The following is a 19285-nucleotide window of genomic DNA, read 5'->3' on the forward strand; positions in this document are numbered from 1 at the left end:
TTTATATTGTTTTTTTATTATTATTATTATCATTATTATGAATATTATATTATTATTATTATTACTATTGAATAAGGAATGCTGCCGGTTTTTATTTTATTATTATTACTATTTTTTTTTTTTATCGGTTTTACCTACCGATAACACTAGTGCAATTTGACTTTAAAATTATTTATGCAAACGTAATTGTTTAAAAAAAAAATGTACTTAGTCAAAGTGTTACCTGTTAGTTTACTGTACTAACGAAATATCTATATATATAAATATAGATTTGTATTTATATATATATTTATTTTTATTTATACATGTGTAAAAGAAAGTATGTTATAAATCATATATTATTATACATACTTAACATATATAAATATGATTTATATATATATATACATAAACATTTTGTTTTAATAACAATCAAATGTTGGATACAAAAATATTCCTTGAGTTCATTATTTTGATACATATGTGTATATAGTTTTTTTTCTGTGTGATGTCTAATGTGAATTTTTCAAAAAGAAAATATACAATTATATCGCTTTTTAAAAAAAAAAAAATCAGTTCTTATTTCATGATTAAAAACAATAGAATTATATTTTAGGTTCTCGTTATCTAATTAAGAATAATACGCAGTCATTTCTATAAGACTTGATTTATTCCATGTTGTTGACAATGTGTTAATATTTTGGTTTTGAGCAAATTAATTATTAGATTTATCTGTTTAATTTTATTATATCATTATTTGTTCTATTTTTATTTTTTATTCATATTATTATATTATCGGTTTTTTTAGTTTTCAAAAAGTGCTTTTTAAGTAGTAACTCAATTTATTTATGTATTATTTTTATGTTGTGATTTATTTATTTTTATTATTAATAGTAAATATGCATTTACAATTATAGTTTCCCTTCTATATTATTTGTCCAATATCTTTTGCACATCAATAGAAACCAAATTATTTTTTATTTTATACAATTGAGGTTGTTTTGTGAACCTTGTTTTTATTCGAGGAAGAAAATGCTGCCAGTATCAATACACCTGATGTATTGATCATTTTATTATTGTTTTTTGTTTAATTTAAAAAAATCATTAAAGACAACAATGAGAAAGTAGTATTGTGTTTTATAACTATTTTTTATGTGTTGCCCTCATTAAATTGTATAAACGGAGAAATTATATACATAATTAAATTAATAAATTTAAAAAAAATTGATTAACCATCATTATTTTATTTTTTTTTAATTTAATAATTTTCTGCTGTCACAAAACACAATATTTGTTGATTAGTAATTATTTGATTTGCATAATTAAGTACTTGTACAAGATTAATATCAGTCGGCCTTGGTATGTAGAAATTTTTTTCGATTCTCAAGAATGTATTGATCCTGCAATGAAACTACAGAATAAAAAAGAGACATACAATTTTTTTATAAACATACTTAAACCAAAAATTAATTTGTCAATTGTGTATGCAAAGAGTTATTAGTTATAAGTTGCTAGTTAGATATTAACATCATTCGTTAAATGGTGAACATAAACGAGAAAAACAAATTATACTGATTCTAATCATTACTGGTTTAATTTTTTTTTAAGACTAATTTTTAGATTCTTTTTATTTTTTTTTAAGATATTCTATACCTACATATCTTGCATGATAAAATAACGAAATTGTAATATCAACTATACATTTTATTAATGAAAAATATTGTATAAAAACACAAGAAAGAACCAAATAATTAAGTTTATATTTGGCAATTTGATAAGGACAATTTACTCCGTCTTAAACACTATTGTCTTACATAATTATGGATTTTTAATAGTAACTTAATTGACAAATCAGTATTTTTCGAATTTTCCTTGATGATTTATGTGATCGTAGAAATATAAATTGTAGTTTTTCAATGATTTCCCCATAATTGCGTTTGTGGCCGTCTGTGCAACCATAGCTCCAACAATAGATGTAGCTGGACTCAACTGACAAAACAGTTCACTAAAATAAAATGCAAATTTAATCAAGTTATTCATTTCTATACAAAAAATGTATAGAGTTTAAATATTTCGGAATAAATCTAGTTTACCGGACATCCTTTTTTTAAATTAAAATTGATAGTAAATTTAATGCTGATTACAAATCTGCAAGAATTTTTTTGCCGGACGTACTTAATTTAGGAGTTATAGAAATTTGAAGATTGTTGCAATCGACATACTGGTGGTGGACGTCTACCTGCGCTGCCGATGGGTCTATTTTCCCCGGCCCGTCGTGGTCTTTTTTTTTTGCCGTAATACCTTTGTCTGATAATGATTATATAAAATCGAAAGATAAAGTGTAGATGTACACCAGCGGGTGCCCGCGTATGTCAATCTCAGGGATGTTCAAATGTCTATAACTCCCAAACTAAGTTCGTCAAAAATCTTGCAGATTCGTAAGCATGTACCGATTTCAAAAAAAGGGGTGCCCGGTAAAGGAGATTTGTTCCTGAAAATATATTACAAAACTGGTGTATAATCCAAAATGTCCAATAAAATGAAGGACTTGCGTTCATTCACAGTCAGTATGTTTAGTGAACATAACTTGGTTCATTTTACCATATGTTTTAGTATTGTGCTAAAATATTGTAAAATCACACGGAAAGAGAATACGATAGTGAGGGTTGACAGAAGTCGAAAATAAATAATAAAGGTCTATAGAATAAACACAAAGAATATTTAATAAAAATTATACTAGTCACCTGTAATATTCGTCTGGTATTTCTGAAGCACCTTCCAAGGAAGAAATGATCGATTTTAACTCGTCAATGTCTTCTTCGCACGTCTCTGGGTTTGGCTTACGTTTGAAGAAACAATAGAACATCAATAAAGCTATTGAAATGAATAAAAATATTAATAACAACAAAATATGTCTGTTTATTAAATACAACAAATATATCATAGTGATTTATTACACGATGTCAGGTAGTATGCGATTTCTCTTTTGCATTCAATTTCAGAAGAAGACGTTCTATAATTTGGAAACACAGTATCGTACGTAGAAAGATTAAAACCACTAAATGAAAAATAAAAATATGATTAAAAGAAAAATTATTGTACACTATGAGAATGTAACTAACATGTCTTGGAACATATAACCAAACAATCCATATACGTCAGCTATAAACAGTTTAACATTAGCTTGCTTGCAATGCTTATTGAGTTTTTCATAAATGGTAGGAGAACATTCTGTAGCAATGACAACATCGAAGGATTTGACAAAGTTTTCATCGTTTTCATCAATAGGTGTGGTGTCAGCGGTAACAACCACGTTGGGATTCAACTTTTGAGCCGCGACGACACTAGCTTTGGCACGCTGAAAACAGAATGCGATTAAAGTTTATTTTTATAATTATAACCTAGTCGATTCAAATTACGTTTCGTTCTTGGCTATCGTGGCCAATGAGAAATTGCGAGCACGTATCCAAAATCGAAACGTCTGTGTGGTCTTTCAATGTAATAGAGTGAATGCCGCTCAATATTAGATTCTTGGCAATTTCGGCACCCAATCCTTGCAATCCAATCAGCAACACTTTTGACGTTCTCAGTCTGCAATTAACATCAAGATTCGTTTTTACAGTAAGTAATAACAGTTCAACAAGTTATTATGGAATTACTTTTTTTGAGCGTCATAACCCCACAGACGAATTTGTCTATCGTACACTTTACGTTCATCGGCTGTCAGCTGGACATCTCCACCGTTTTCCGCCACTTCTGTCGCCATTATAAACAGGTAAAAGATATTAAAATCAATAAGAATTAGGTAGCACTAAAAAACGATAACGGTTGAAGAACAGGATCTGAAAAATATCAAAAATGTCATAAATGAATCTGTACGTAAGTGTGTAATGTCGAATCCGTACCTAGTCAACTACTGTGAGTACTGTATAGTATTTGATCTAGTCGGGTTTAATAAATTTTTTTTATCGTTATACTCACTACTTACCAAAAAAAATAACTGCTATGAACCCGGCGTAAAACGGCGGTAAACGATAAATCGTCCATACGACAGCTTACAAGTAAACAAAAATCAACACAATTACTCGCGTTATCAAACTGCATTACTGTTAGGTTAGATCGTGAGTCGCGATCTACCGATAGATCACTGAACTATTTTAACCGGCAAAAAGGCACCGTTTAAAAATAAATTGTTATGTTAGGTATAAACGTTTTTTTTTATTCTTAAATACTGATAGTGATATTAATCAGAAGCCATATAGTTATAGAACTTTTATTTTTAACTTATTTTGATCCAGCTAAAGAAGACCCAAAGACTCAGCTGAGGAGATGGAGAAAGACGAAGACGATATGCTAGACGATGATGGTAATCCTTTAGAATTGGGTGCACACCTTGGAAGCGACGGATTACCTGTAAGGCTGTAAGTATGCACAAATACGATTTATACAAAGATTCGAGCGAAGAAGAAGTGACTATATCGCCGAACGAAATTGCATTAGATTGAAAAGGGCTTTTGGAAATCGGAGACAAGGATGCAGATTGGCGAAAATACATGAAAGGTTCTCCTATAGAAGAACATACTGACGTGAACGTAACGATTCGGACTTCTTAAATTATTTTTGTTAAAGTGAAGTATACTATTTGTTTTATATAAATATAAATTATTCTAAAATAGACATCGCATTGTTGTTATTCTTGAGTTAATTAGTATGAATGTATTATGTATGTTATGTATAAAATTATTATAATATAAATAAGTATGTATATTTAAACACTTAAAACATTATTAAGTATAAACACAATTATGTATGAAATGTATACAACACTGTTTATACATTATGGGACACCAAATTACTTTTAATTTAAAAAAATTCAAATTAAACATTTTATACCTGGAAAAGTCGATATTTATTTAAAAAGTAATCATGTTGACTAAATAATTATGTCTGCCATAACTTAAAAACGGTTATAAATACAAATGATAATTTATACATATTTGTTTATATTTTTGGGGCCTACACCAAATATTTCTAAGTATACATATATAAATGGGCTCGATGGCATTATTGTTAAATTTTCCGTACCCAAATATTTTAATAACGGGCTTATCCACAAAGTTGATACCAGTGTTAAACCAGCTTGTCGTAATACGATAAACAGCGTCCCGTGTAAAAAAAAATATACATAATATACTTTATCTGGTTAAAAATTCCACGACAGACGACCTAATTAAATCAAATTTAAATTTAAAAAAACAGTAAAAAGCAACAAAAAAAAATTCTGAAATGAGATTGCCAAAAATTAATTTATCAGACGCGTGACGTTCACGTAGATCGTTGTACATTACGTAGAAAGGACTATATTATTTTACAGAAGGAAGTGTAACAGAAGTTGGGCGATGACACGTGCACTTTATCTGTTGTTTTTTTTTTTATTACCTATTTTATTTTACTATTACCTTTTCGGTAGTCAAACGCGAACCGCCGTTAAACCCAACTACTCGCTCTAAGTTCTTCCGTTCTCTCCGACTCCTAAATTTGTCCTCTCTATCACTCCCTCTCTGTCCATCTCTCCTTCTCTATCTAGCTTGTTCCTCCCACCTCTCTTTCAGACTCTCCCACCCGTGCTCTTCGAATGAGTCTTTACTCGTTGCAATTGCGATTTTCACGAATCACGTATAACAACGGAATATTCGCCAACGAATGTGTGTCACAACTCACAACTGCACCGATTGCAGTCGGCTCGCGACAGCGCGCGAGGATTGTTTACGAGTTGTGCGTACAAACCTGCTACACTTAAACGAGCAAGCTAAGCTGTTAACACAAACATAAATTACACATTATATATATATATCGTTCACTCAGGAACAGACACCAGCTGTGAGACCGCAAGCCCCCGACCGTATGCCTATAAACATAGTGAGCATAATAATAATATATTACATTATACTATAATATTTTATCTCGTCGCGTGTATATAATAATATACACGCGTTTGATAATGATATTGATAGAAATAATTTATACACAATAATAATAATAAGTAAATAACGTTCCTGACGGCGGCATAAAATAATATTATTATTAGCCTCCTACGATGGATTCTATCCCGTGCCTGGCACCGGCTTGGTAAAACTTGAAATGACAATACCGTGTGTGTGTGTGTGTGTGTGTATTAAAGGTATAAAAAAGTGCTTTATGCCTAACCCTCCAAATAGGGGGGGGGGAGCACCCTTTAAAAAAAACCCACGCAGACGGTAAAAGACCACAAGCCGGAACAGTCGACATGATTTTAGACCTTAACTACAAAATAGACATGCCTCAGTTGAACAGGTGAGCAATTAAGAGGGACAACCTTTTCTATCATAATAATATTAGCACTTGATTTTATCCATAAGTATCATCGATTCCTTTTTATTTCTAATTTTCGTAAAAAAAAATTCGTCATTTTATTTTATAATTTCCCATTTCGTCAAAATTGTTAGGTGCTTTAAATTTGTACTAAAATTGTTTTTTCGTATATTCCAATATACAAAATTGACTTAAAAAAGAAAAAAAATATTTATATATTATTATTTTATTTCTAACGAGAAATTTTAAACTTAGCAAAACTTAATATATTTCAAGCCTTCCTTTTTTGAGGCTCGAAAAGCACTAAAGGAATGCTACCGAAGAGAAACCATTTCGATTTTTAATAATTAATATATTTTTTAATAATAATTTTTAATAATTGTGTTGAAATCTTATAAATATATACTTAATACTTGGATTTAAACAAAGTTCTCTAACCAGGTATCTCCTTTTAAATATTTAAACCCTATCGACGTTTTTATTATAGAATGGTCTTACAGTTATAACGAAGTGGTCTCCTCTATTTTACCCTTCTTGCATCCAATTGTAATGTGTATGGTATTATTATATGTGTATACACAATGTGTATTACACATCGTGGTGACAATATAAGTGCATTAAGCACCGTTAAAATTACGGAAACCCGTGAAAACTACTGACTAGATAGAGACAATGATAATGTTATTTGTATATTTTATAGGTATATATATATATACATATATACATACCTGTCCCAGTTACGCAACGCCATATCGGATAGATTGGGTCAATACTATATGTGTTAATATAATATACACCTGTGTATAATTACAATGATTACACATATAACTTGTTTCAGAGGTGACGTCAGTTTCAAATACGTTTTGAACGTGATGACTAACCAAGGTGAGTTACTATTAAAGGTTTCCGTTATTTTTGCTATACCAACATCTTCAAATGGATCTCGTCCTTTTTTTTTTTAAATTTGATACATATACTGAATTTTAGAGGAACGGGTGGTTCTGGTGACCAAGTCTAAAAGTGCCGCTTGCACAGTGCTGGTGGTCGAACGGCAGGCGGACAACAACAACGACCGGTGCAAGAACGACGAGTACACCGCTGGCGGACAGTACAGTGGCATAGTGGTCAGCAAAGTTGGCAAGTACGGTCAGTACAACTGAAATCACGAATTCAAATTGTTTTCAATAAAATATCTCTTCCAAGCAATTTGTAAACGTCCTCACTAGTCAAGAAAGTGCTGTATACTCCTTAATACTTTAAAATTAAAATTCGTATTTACTAACCTAAAATACCCATCATTTAATTTTTCACTCTGCTAAAGACTTCACTGAACTTATAAAATGTTTACGCATACGTATAAAAGTTAAGATACCTTCCATTTTTGAAGTTCAAAAAGCACCGAAGGAAAGCTACCAAAAAAAGACACTTCGATATTTCAGGATTAGTCTTGGACTAGTTCACCCATACTTGGCTGATCCTAGTGCTATTGTTTAAAGAATTAAAGAGTTCATTATTTGAAATTATTCTCATTTCTTGTTGAGCTTTGATAGTCTATGCAGTACCTTCATTCCCTCTTTTACGTTTCTTCATCTATCTCTATCCTTGCTATCTTCTATCGACTATTATTTATTTATTAATAGATTATACGGTTGTGATAAATGTTATAGGCTTATGATAAATTTGTCTCAATTCTTTGTTAGTTTCTCCCCTGCACACTTTGTTACATTATCTTGCAAAGTGATTGCTTCATTCTTCAATGTTGCTGCAAACATCTCGAACCTTTTTGTTTCCTACAATTACCAATGACCATATTGACGTGTTATGATATAGTCGGCGATGATGACACTCCCTTTGATGCCTCAGTACAATTTACCGTATCTTTAATAAACAGTCAGACGGGGATGCACACCAAAGAGCGCCGGACCATCAAATTCTGGTGCCGGCAGGACCGAACGGCGGACGCTTCTACGGTAGCCTCAGAGTTCTTTCAGGACGTTATATTACCCGACAAGTTTCCACTGGGTAATAATTTAAAAGCAAGACCTTTAAATCTGAACGCTGTATCAATCTCAGTAAACTACGAGTAATTGTCTCCTCGTTATTTTATCGTTTAGACTACGTGGGATTCGTCAAAAGGCTTTTAACTCTGATGCAAAAAGGCTACAAGGTCGTAACGAAACTCGAAATCGAACTGAAACAGTTAGAAGAAACGGCAGCGATCCCAATCCGTGCAGGTATGATAAGAACTATGTATGTATAAAATATATTTAATGTTTAAATTGTGTACTTAAAAAGTCTATAACCATATTACGGTTTACATCCCTTTAAACTACACACAATAATTCGCCGGAAATCTAATCGGCCAAATTAAATACATAAAGCCTGCCTAATAGACCTCAATTATATTCAATATTTATATTATCGTATAACACGTCCTACGTGTAATTTCTCAGCCTTGCTTTACAGCTAAAAAATATTTGAAGATTTTTTTTTGTTAGTCATTGATTATGGGTTTTTGTGATATCACAAAATAGTGATTCATGATATTATTTTTCAATGACCAGTTAACATCTTTATACAATTTGTGATTTGTTAAATCATATTGTTAGGCTAAATCTGGTTCTACGAAAAATAGGTTATCTATACATCATTCATAATACAATACTATTAATGAACCACACGTATCGATGAAGACGTATGAAGGTTAAACATTACAAGTATGATGTAGGTGAGAAATAAGATAGTTTGGGCAAGTTGAAAAGATCAAATGCCCAAATTAACTCGGTTTTTCTCGAACCATAATGTGGATTATGAATATAATCCATATTATATTAATAGACAATAATTCGGTCTATGGATATAATAGCGTTTGACATAATTCCCTGTGAATCTAGTTTTAAAATAAATATTATTTTAATTCTCGATATTGGATACGATTTCTCGTCAGGTTTAAATATACCTCCTAACTCGCCATTGAAGCTAAAATATTGTGTAATTTGAGACATAAACAAGATACCTTTATCGTATTTTTACATAAGAACATAAAATAATTCTAATCATAGCATATCAAATGGCACAAAAAAACAACATTTGTCATATTTGGCTCTAATACACAGAATTACTTATAAATTATAATACTGAACTTGGAACCTGAGACCTAGGTAATTTTTCACATTTATTCTTTTTTTCGACTAAATATATAATTCTATAAAAGTTTGATTCCACTTTTTATTATATCCACTAAAACTTGTATATAACTAGTTAAAATTTAGTGTGCGGTAAAATTATTTTCAGACGAAAGCATTTGAAGTTTGAACCAAATAGTAATAATAGTCTCATTACTAATAGAGTCGAGGCATCCAAGTATTTACTTGTGGTAATGTCTCACGGTGAAAGCCGTAGGCGTATGTAATTACTAAAAATTCCCAACGGGTAAAGATTGCAGGTTAGGTTTAGAATGTTGAAAAACTCATCTAGACCTACTAAGAGCCTACTCGACCCAGTCATTATAAAATGTGTTTTACTATTGCGTTTTTGAATTCATACATTTTTATTAAAATATAACGTTTCCCTAAGTATTATAAACATATTTAGAGCAATTTTATTGATTATTATAAGGAATGGTAATTTATATCAACTGCATGACTCAGTGTGTACATGACGATAAGAAATTATAATGTTATTACCTGTAAGGTAACCGGTAACCTACTCAAGAACCATGAAAAATCTGAAAATATATTATTTAACATTCCTAACATATCCGAAATCGTAATTACCTATAGATGTAACTTAGTCATACACATATTTTCTAATACTACCGATGTTCCGTTTTATCAAATTCAAAGAAATATGTATGACATTGATAAATGGTGATAAATTAGTAACAAGAAAAGTGTGCTGTATTTTTTCACATCAGTCATTAATGTCCACCCAAGTATTTGTCATTGTCTGTTAAGATGGTGGGCATCTTAAAAATATAGGTGTACTCAAGTTACTTGAGTCTACAAAAATGACGAAATAATATTCATAATTCGAAAAATAACTTATTTCTTACCCTAGACCCTAATTGACCCTAATGACCAGTGGAAATAGGACAATTTAATGTTATGATTCCTCGGGTCAAGTTTGAGGCGAATCGGCTCTATAACTTCCGCTATAGTTGACTTCTCTCTCTCTCTCTCTGGGCAGGTGATTGTGTAAAGAAAGAAACTTCCATTTTCCTCAGAGGAGGTCGAACTAGGCCTTTTAAGCCTACACTCGGTTAAAATAAGCTATACGATGACAATAATAATTATATATTAACTGTTATAAGTATAAATTGACTGTTTTTGGTCATGGGTAAACATCCAGATTTTGTAAAATAATTACTACTATTCTTTATATTTCTAGTTTCTACAGATGAATCAATTAGAGAGGACGTTACTCAAACAAAACTGCGAGAACTAATCGAATCATCGTATCCCAACCCGCTGACCGTCGACGACATTTCAAAGTAAGACGCTAATCATTTACCCTATTCTGTTATTTTAACTTTAGCAGCTTTTTGGTTTTTGACACACCACAAAACCCATAATGTACAGGAAGTAAATGCTATTAATCGAGGTGTGTTTACTATAGGAAAAAAGGATGGAACCATTCTGACGTGCAAGACAACATGGACGAATTGCAAAAAACAGGAATCGTCAAACGCGTGGACGGTGGTGGATACACGAGGGTGGTACTACACGACAAGGTAAAAAACCAGAAGCCACGGTCTTTGAATCCAACTCGGAGGATACCAGACACCAGCTCACCATTGAGTCGGGGCAAATCCGGATTTTTATGATTTTAATGATCCTATACCTACTCTAAAGTGTTATAAATCTAAACCTATTTTTAATCTACGCAATTTGATTATGAAGCTTTGGTTTCGGGTTTTTTTTATGAAAATCCGGATTTACTCAATAACCCAGTCCGGCCTTTCGCGGTCTATTACGCATTATGTATACATCTTATTACCCGTGTTATTGTGTGTGTCTTACCGATTGCGTCGCTCTTAATGGGTGTTTAAGATCGTGGAACAAATGCCGATCATCCAAAACAACCGTCAGCCGACCGTGGCCATTATCACTGCAGAGTATTGCGAAAAAGTGGCAGTGGACGCGCTAATCGACAACAAAGAAACGTTTGTGCGATACAACACAGTGGGTAAGCATTAGTTAGGTACATATCATACATATCACGTAGGACCTAGGTATATACTTAGCACCTATCACTTGCGGTCAACTGCACTAATAATTCGGCCATTTAACCCTTTTACTCTCACAATCATCGATAACAATTATTACGGTAAACAATTTAGCACTATAGGCGGTGTCCAATTGTTAATTATTATTCGGTCGACATACCGAAGCTATGGTAATGTGTTTGATTTTTTTTGCCAACACAAGCGCGATTAAAGCCCATTAAATAGTTTATCGTGACTTAATAAATCAATAATTAAGCGAGTTACCGGTAAACCATTGATGAGTCTTATGGCTGTTTAGTTGTCTCGACTTTTTAATCGGATTCCGTAAGATTTCAATGCGATAAACTCCAATCTGAAAACTACGTCGCAAAAGCCAAATTTTTTCTAAAATATAATATGACGACTGTTAACCTGGTGCTGTAAAGTGCAGCTTTCTTGATTGTCCGTCAGCAATAAGTAATAACTGACCCACATACATATTTTTAATTTATTGTTATTTGATCAGGTTAAAACATTTGGGACAATAGGTCCGGACATCTACACGTTAAAATGATTAATGTACCTACAGTGTTCATATGTACACTAATTTACAAACAACGGTAGTTGTATTGTAATATAAAAACGTCTATTGCAGCGCGCAAGGCGTAGTCAAGGTCTAAGTGTTTAAAAGTTGCATATCGTAGTAGGTAAACGGGCAAACGGGCTAACTCTATATTGTTTTAATGTACAATAATAAACGTACCTATTTGCCGTATTACCTGTAATATATTTAACGCTAATTAGGCTCAAGGCCGACTTATTAACCATATACCTGTCTATGGAGTTTTTTCTCGAAAAACAAAAAAACTATTTGTAGTAAACCATGTTTATTACTAGTTATTATACAACAGCGTTAGATCTAATAGATATACAGCGTGTTTGTTTGTTCTCGTTGACGTGTGTTTTAGATTATGCTGAATATGCACTTGTTCTGCCAAATTTGGTATGATAATAATACGGTTGAAAAAAATCAAGTTAACGTTATAAGGCCGTTCGATAAACGACGAGGTCAAAGTCAATTTTATATAAACAACACATGGCATATCCATACAACATAAAACAAAAATACTTGTATTTTTAAAACAATAGCCGAATGATAATCGGGCAAAAATATGTTTACGATTTATTTTTGAAAAATATTAATTTTGTAGTTTGATGTTTGGGTTATTTTACGTTTACTTAAACTGTTTTATTTCCGTTAAAAACGTTTTTTTAATTTTTATACGAGTCGAATAACTCATTTGTTTTTTGTGTATAAAAGACTGTTGTGTTGTAATATTACCTACTATCTAATTGGATTTACATAAATACGGTGCGTCGACGATTGCGAACCTTTTGTTTTTAGGAAGTAGTATCTGATGGTTTTTATAGTTGTTTACTAAGCTACACGCTATGTCATGTCGTCCCCAGTGCAAGTACTAACCTAAATGTACTCAACTATAATTTATAAACATTTCCCATGACACCGAGGTACATTTGAGATACGCCGAGTTTAATTTTAGCGGTTTCATACTGTTCTTTAATTATCTTGACTTGAGAACAATTGAAGTGACATTGCACGCCCTTCTAGTCCTGCTGTTATTTAGACTAGCATCGTTTTACACTAGTTTATACATTTTTTTTTTAAACCATTTCAGTAGTATAAAAAATACCAAAGAACAAAATCACCAAAACGATTAAACACATAACAGCTGCAAAACTTAACACATTTAGTTAACTATACCTAGTGTAAAAAGACACCTGTTGCGTGCAGCTTAAAGTACCATTTCCTATGTTCTTTAGGAGAATCAAATGTTTACACCTTGGGAAAGATGGGCAAACACAGCGTGGTGTGCACTAAACTGCCAGCATTGGGACTGAGCAGAGAAGCAACAACAGCTGCCGGCAACGCTATTACTCGCTTGTTAGGTAAGCGAAAATTAATAAATCAATTTTTAATTAAAGATGAAATTCACAACAAAGTTGTTGTCATAGTTAATCCCTCTATAATTATAATTTTAACGTTTAACAACTTAAAAAAAACAATGTAACTAGAATACGATTATGTATTATTCAATATTAAACTGATATTTTTAATATTTTCTTAATAACCTTTTTTTACTAGCTTGGTTTAAAAATAACCGTATTAAAATTATTATAGGCTGAACTTTACTTACTATTAAGAATTTTTTCTTGGTAATTATTTGTTTGATCTAATGACCCGTCTCGTACAAAAACAACCTTTACTTTCTAAATATATCTTTGCCGAAAATTCCTATAAAAAAACAACTCCGTAACTTTTTGAGAGAAAAATAACCTAAACTATCTTTACTTGGTGTAAAGATTTATTCGGTAATTTATAAATTTAGACCAATATTTATACCTTAAAAAAAACAATACTTACGTTTTCAAGTAAATATTATCCAATTGAAATCAAGAGCTTTCACTTAATTTAAAAGTCATGTAAATGTGATAAATATAAAAAGAACAGTGTACAGAATTATATTCCTTGTTTTACAGCCGAAACTGCATTGGTGTTTACAGATACCAATTATTTTCCAATGACCTTCTGACCGCCTTTGAAAATAAAACAAATATAATACTTTCAAAACACAATTAACTGTTAATGTTGTGTAATACGTTGTAATTTGTATTGGTGTAAACATTGTCAGCTTCTCGGCAAACTAAAATGTATATTTCTCTATAGTGTTCATTTTGAATTTTTAGGAACGTTTCAGAGAGTCGAACACGTGTTTGTGTGTGGTGTAGCCGGAGGAGTGCCACATTATACCGACTATGACAAGCACGTGAAATTAGGAGACGTTGTGGTTTCTCATTGTGGAAACGACCTGAAGTAGGTATATGATAGTATTATGATAGTGCACAGACTATATATAGGTTAAATGTGGTTTTTCCAGAGCTGTTTACACGTACTGTGAGAACGTGACAAACGAAAGAGGTAACACAGTATTCTTCTGTCGTCAGTACTGCCCTCAGAGGTTGGACATACAAATAGCGGCTATGAAGTTGCAAACTGAAGTAAGCGATCGAATGAGGTGCCAAAATTCTACATTCTTTACAATGGCAAATCCTATTATGTAATATGTATTAAAGGGTTCAACATACAATACGGAAGTCAGAGGCGGATTTGACATTTTTTTTCAATCTATCACTATATTGATTTTCATATTTTTAGATCGTTAAAAAAAATCTTATCTAACAAATTTGCATTCCCTTAAATAATGCCGCTGTTTTTTTTTAAACCAAATCGATAAAATTATAAACGTACAAAGTTAACGTAAGAAAAAACACATAAAAACGATCGAACAGTTTAGTGTTGTAAAATATCATAAAACCTATGGATCAATTATTTTTATCCTAAAATAATGTAAATCGGTGTATTTGATGGTTATTCATTTTTAATTTTGAAATATTCGACTATGTGATTGACTCAACTAAATAACTTTAACTACAGGTAAAATCTGCCGAGCACGTACCGTTGTGGGACACTTACTTGAACGAAGGGTTGGAAGGGATCGGTCAACACAAACAAGACGACGACGCCGCCAAGTTCAATCGTCCGTCAGCAGAATCAGACAAACTCCGCATGTGTGTCGGCGGTACAGACCTCATCGAAATTACCCATCCGATCTCGAAGAAACAGTTGGACGTAAACAGGTAAACTCTATGCTGTTTCCGGCCAGCGTGTGCCGAATGCTAATGCCTAATCATATCCATACGGCATACCCATATATATATATATATATATATATATATATGAGATAAATGACAAATTGTGTGCATTGCAGGGGACCGAGAATACACGTAGGTCCTGTGGGAGGAGGTCTGAGCGCGACGTCCAACGATTTTATCCGACAAAAATTTACCGCGGAATATAAACTGCTGGCCGTGGATTCGGAGTTCGATTCTGTCATGGGGTCGTTGATGGGCAACTACTGTCATTCCTACGCCGTGATCAGGGGCATTTCAGATTACAAAGACGGATCGGTCAAAAACGAATGGCAACCGTACGCGTCGTTGGCCGCCGCGTCAGTTGTCAAAGCGATATTGTCCGTACTGAACGACTAACAGCTGTACTACAAACGCACTGCAATAATAAATGATATTTGTCTAAACTTATCGACGTTCCAGGACCCCGCTAATTATGCCGTTTGCGAGGTATACAACAAGAAAATAAAAATTATGTACTATATTGTAAATATTATACACACTATGCGTGATGCAAATCTATTAAAATGGAAGACGTCTTAGTTGAAGCATTGTGATCTGTAAATGCAGGATGTTGGGGTTTCGGTTACACGGGTTTATAGTTCCAAATTTGAAATTAGTACCTAATCGATAGTTAACTAAAATACAATTTTACCTAGTCTGTGTAAGCGATGAAATGTAATATTGGTTTTTATTATTATGTTTTGTTTTTGTTGAACTGTAAAATCATTAATAAATAATTATGTATTATTACGAGTACCTATGTCTTTTGTAAATGTAAATAATCATCTAGGAAATTGATTTCAATATTCAATAATATCATCTCCGCTACAAAATGTATTAATTTCATCTTACTCAATGTTACATACGATTATTAGAATACTTGTTGATACAATGTTAATAAAACTTCATAGATTTCATTGATTAATTTTATTCCGCCCAATTTTCTGAGTTTTTCAAAACACTTACATTTTGTGAAATAATTTCCACAGTTTTTATATTCCAAAACATCAAAATATGTAATTTCATCTTATTTGAATAATTTTCGTCGTCTTCGATTCTTCTGACATACGGGTGACTCGCAGGACTTTCTGATACATGTTGTGCTTAACGATTACTGGCATCGAGCATTTAGCTCCTAGCGTTTGAAATGAAAATGCGTATAAAGTGGACAAGCATTTATGAACACTTTCATAATATGAACCATTTTTCTTGTATGTCAGATTTTAATTCTTTGAATCCAAACTTATCAATTAACAAATAAAATAGGTATAATTTTGTAGTTAAAAATCAAAGTATTGTAGCAGATTTTATATTGATAATAATCTACTAATTAGGCAAACGTGAGTCGTGACTCACCTGCACTACAAAAATACTTAAGGTTTTTAGGTCATACAACAATTAAAACCCAATCGACGACTCGACCTTTCGCCTTTCGATAACATGGATCATTTAAATTTTTTACCATTTTTTGCCTGCTCTTGAATATCAGTTGAAGGGCACAGGGGAAAAATGGTAGTAGTCACATTATGAAATTTTTTTTTTCAAATAGTTTTTTTCAATTTATGCCAATAATTGTTTTATTTATATCAATAGATTGTTTAAATAAATACATTTATTATTAGAGTAGCATTTAATATGATTTTTTTTGTTCGTATGTAAGAGGTAGAGGAATTCACGAACTTTGTTTTTGCTGTACTCTAAAATGTTCATAATGTGACAACTACCGTTTTTCCCCTGTGCCCTTCAGTTGTTTTTTGGTAAACCGAGAACTAATGGAAAATGAAAATGAGAATAAACCGTTTTCGAAACATCCCAGAACCAACAGAAGAAATTATAACAGAAGCGCCGAAAGTTATTAAAACCACTACTCCAACTGTAGACGAAGTTGACACGACGCCAGTAAATTTTACAAAAGCATTGAGAGATACTGAAAGGAAATTTAAGACCGAACCGACAGGGAGAATTGAGTGGCGTGAAGATTTAGAATATCTCGATAAGGAATTAACGAAAATAATTCAACCTCGTATTCCAAGAAAGGAGTACAGAAAAGTACAAAACATACTACAACAAATGAGAGACGAAAAAAAATCATCATTACATTATATATTATAATTTATAACCCTTCGAACGGATCGTAGTAATAACTAACAAGTAATAACCGTTGTCCGTTGAACAACATAGTGATAAAGTAACCAACAATTAAACTGTTATTATTGGAATGTACATACTGTTAGATACTGTCAAGTACATTTCACGCCACTAAAAATCAATACATTTAAATATAATTTAGATATACTACAGAATTTTTATTAATTAATATAATATTAGTATTATTTATTATGTATTAACTGTTTTGTGTCAAAAATCTAAATGATATTTATGCCTCAATACTAGTATACATACAAATTCGTTTTTAAAAATGGTCTTTCATTACTTCCCCCCCCCCACCCGACTATTTACATATACATTTTTCCATAAAATATATAACTTATAAAATATATCAGCCCAGCCAAATATAAAATTTATCCCGCTATTCACATAAAAACCAGACCACTCTGAATAGGTTATAAAGAAATCATCAATTTCATAGGCTCAAAATCTAGTAATTTCTCACTATAATACATATTAATTTAAATTTTGCCTAAAAAACCAACTTTTACATCAATCAATTTCTACTTTTGTTTGATAATAGGTAAAACTACATGAAACAGACTGCATTACAACAGAAAAAAATGACCTTAAATACAAGTATGATAAAACATTAAACATGTGAAATAATTACTGCATAGCTCAGTATATTGAAATTTCAAATACTGAACTTGAGAATATAAATGTTTAGTTAAGAACCAAAACAAAATTGTTTGCATAATTTTTTTAATTAATTAATTAATTTTTGACAATATAAAATGTGAATTTAATAATTAATACTATTCACTCCCATTTTTTTGAAATATCGGAGTATTCGCCATCTGGACTCTGATAGTTTTCAATTGGAGGAGTTTCTACGGGTCCTTCTAAATTATACGGTAACAACGACTCATCAATTTCAATGGCTGCTTGATAAAGTTCCTCGGAAACTTCACGTAATTCATTTAATGCTCGCTGTTGTGAATACTCTAAATCATTTATTACTTGAAGGTTAAAAAAATGTTCATCGTGCTTATATTTTGACCAAGTTTTTGAAGCCATTATACGCTCTTCAAGTTTTTCATTGCTATGACTTATAGATGGCCTTCGTCTATCTCCAGATTCATTAGCAAGTGAAGCCATTAACTGAACTTCATCAATAGGTTTTAATGTTTTTGATACCTAGAATTGTTAAACAAACCTCTTCAATAATATTATTTACTTTATTTATGACATTATTAAATAAAACAATAATAAATTACGATTCTTACCTTTTCTAATTTTCTTATGGCTTTCTCAATCTTTTTACGTTTTCTCTCTTCTCTCGCTTTCAAGATTTGTGGATCCAAACGTTTTTTCTTCTTCAGTGGTTCTGCAAACATTGGAGCGGATGATCGGAATAACAACGGACCGCCATATGTAGACACACTTCGTACTGTTCCTGATACAAAATGTTGGTTTAATGACAGCGAAGAAAATAATTTAAACATTTTCTTCTTCTTAATATGATCAAAAGCGTAACATTGATCATTCGATTCGGCAAGAAAATAACTTGACTCTTTTTACTTTTATTGAATCAGTAATCAGTAAGTGATAAGGTTGATATCAAATTTAGAAAAGATAATAGATATTAAATAGTATTATCCAATCAAATGATCACGCGGGAAAAAAGCAAATTCAAACAATAATAATTATTTTCACATATTATTAAGGCTGGACATTAACGAGATAGAAAGCTACAAGTTATTATAATATTTTCTAACTTATTGTCTTAACATGTTACTGACAAAAGTTGGTATGTAATTTTTTCCTAATTTCGGAAAATGCAATTATAGTTTATACTAAAATTCT

General features: G+C 31.7%; 3 protein-coding genes across 5 annotated transcripts; 1 reads left to right on the forward strand and 2 right to left on the reverse strand.

The window, feature by feature from the left end:
• Positions 1–1662: 1662 nt before the first annotated feature.
• LOC126834302 (SUMO-activating enzyme subunit 1) lies at positions 1663–4096 on the reverse strand. 2 transcript variants are annotated; one of them, XM_050566121.1, is made up of 7 exons: positions 3968–4096; positions 3639–3821; positions 3399–3570; positions 3102–3337; positions 2937–3037; positions 2724–2853; positions 1663–1984 (listed from the first exon to the last, which is right to left on the reverse strand). In XM_050566121.1, the coding sequence occupies exons 2-7, from the start codon at positions 3743–3745 to the stop codon at positions 1831–1833; spliced, it is 900 nt and encodes a 299-aa protein (XP_050422078.1). In that variant the 5' UTR covers positions 3746–3821; positions 3968–4096; the 3' UTR covers positions 1663–1830. The 2 variants fall into 2 exon arrangements, with proteins under 2 accessions (XP_050422078.1, XP_050422077.1); XM_050566120.1 differs by having other exon boundaries at positions 3885–4024.
• Positions 4097–5664: 1568 nt separating this feature from the next.
• LOC126834301 (uncharacterized) lies at positions 5665–16063 on the forward strand. Of its 2 annotated transcripts, none has more exons than XM_050566119.1 (13): positions 5665–5898; positions 7169–7215; positions 7318–7476; positions 8161–8352; positions 8445–8564; positions 10720–10822; positions 10948–11062; positions 11382–11517; positions 13379–13504; positions 14303–14429; positions 14494–14614; positions 15051–15253; positions 15385–16063. In XM_050566119.1, exons 2-13 carry the CDS (start codon positions 7203–7205, stop codon positions 15662–15664), a joined length of 1695 nt encoding a protein of 564 aa, XP_050422076.1. In that variant the 5' UTR covers positions 5665–5898; positions 7169–7202; the 3' UTR covers positions 15665–16063. The 2 variants fall into 2 exon arrangements, with proteins under 2 accessions (XP_050422076.1, XP_050422075.1); XM_050566118.1 differs by lacking the exon at positions 5665–5898 and adding an exon at positions 6202–6312.
• A 2126-nt stretch (positions 16064–18189) lies between these two features.
• On the reverse strand, positions 18190–19009 carry LOC126834166 (39S ribosomal protein L40, mitochondrial). The gene is made up of 2 exons (XM_050565907.1): positions 18706–19009; positions 18190–18616 (listed from the first exon to the last, which is right to left on the reverse strand). The coding sequence occupies exons 1-2, from the start codon at positions 18922–18924 to the stop codon at positions 18239–18241; spliced, it is 597 nt and encodes a 198-aa protein (XP_050421864.1). The 5' UTR covers positions 18925–19009; the 3' UTR covers positions 18190–18238.
• Between the last annotated feature and the right edge of the window lie 276 nt (positions 19010–19285).

The sequence above is a fragment of the Adelges cooleyi genome, unplaced genomic scaffold (genome assembly GCF_023614345.1).
Source record: "Adelges cooleyi isolate 19-005CV unplaced genomic scaffold, UGA_ACOO_1.1 ACOO_flye_CR_arks_rails_tigmint_CR_PRNA_21, whole genome shotgun sequence".
In the NCBI taxonomy this organism is placed as follows: domain Eukaryota; kingdom Metazoa; phylum Arthropoda; class Insecta; order Hemiptera; family Adelgidae; genus Adelges; species Adelges cooleyi.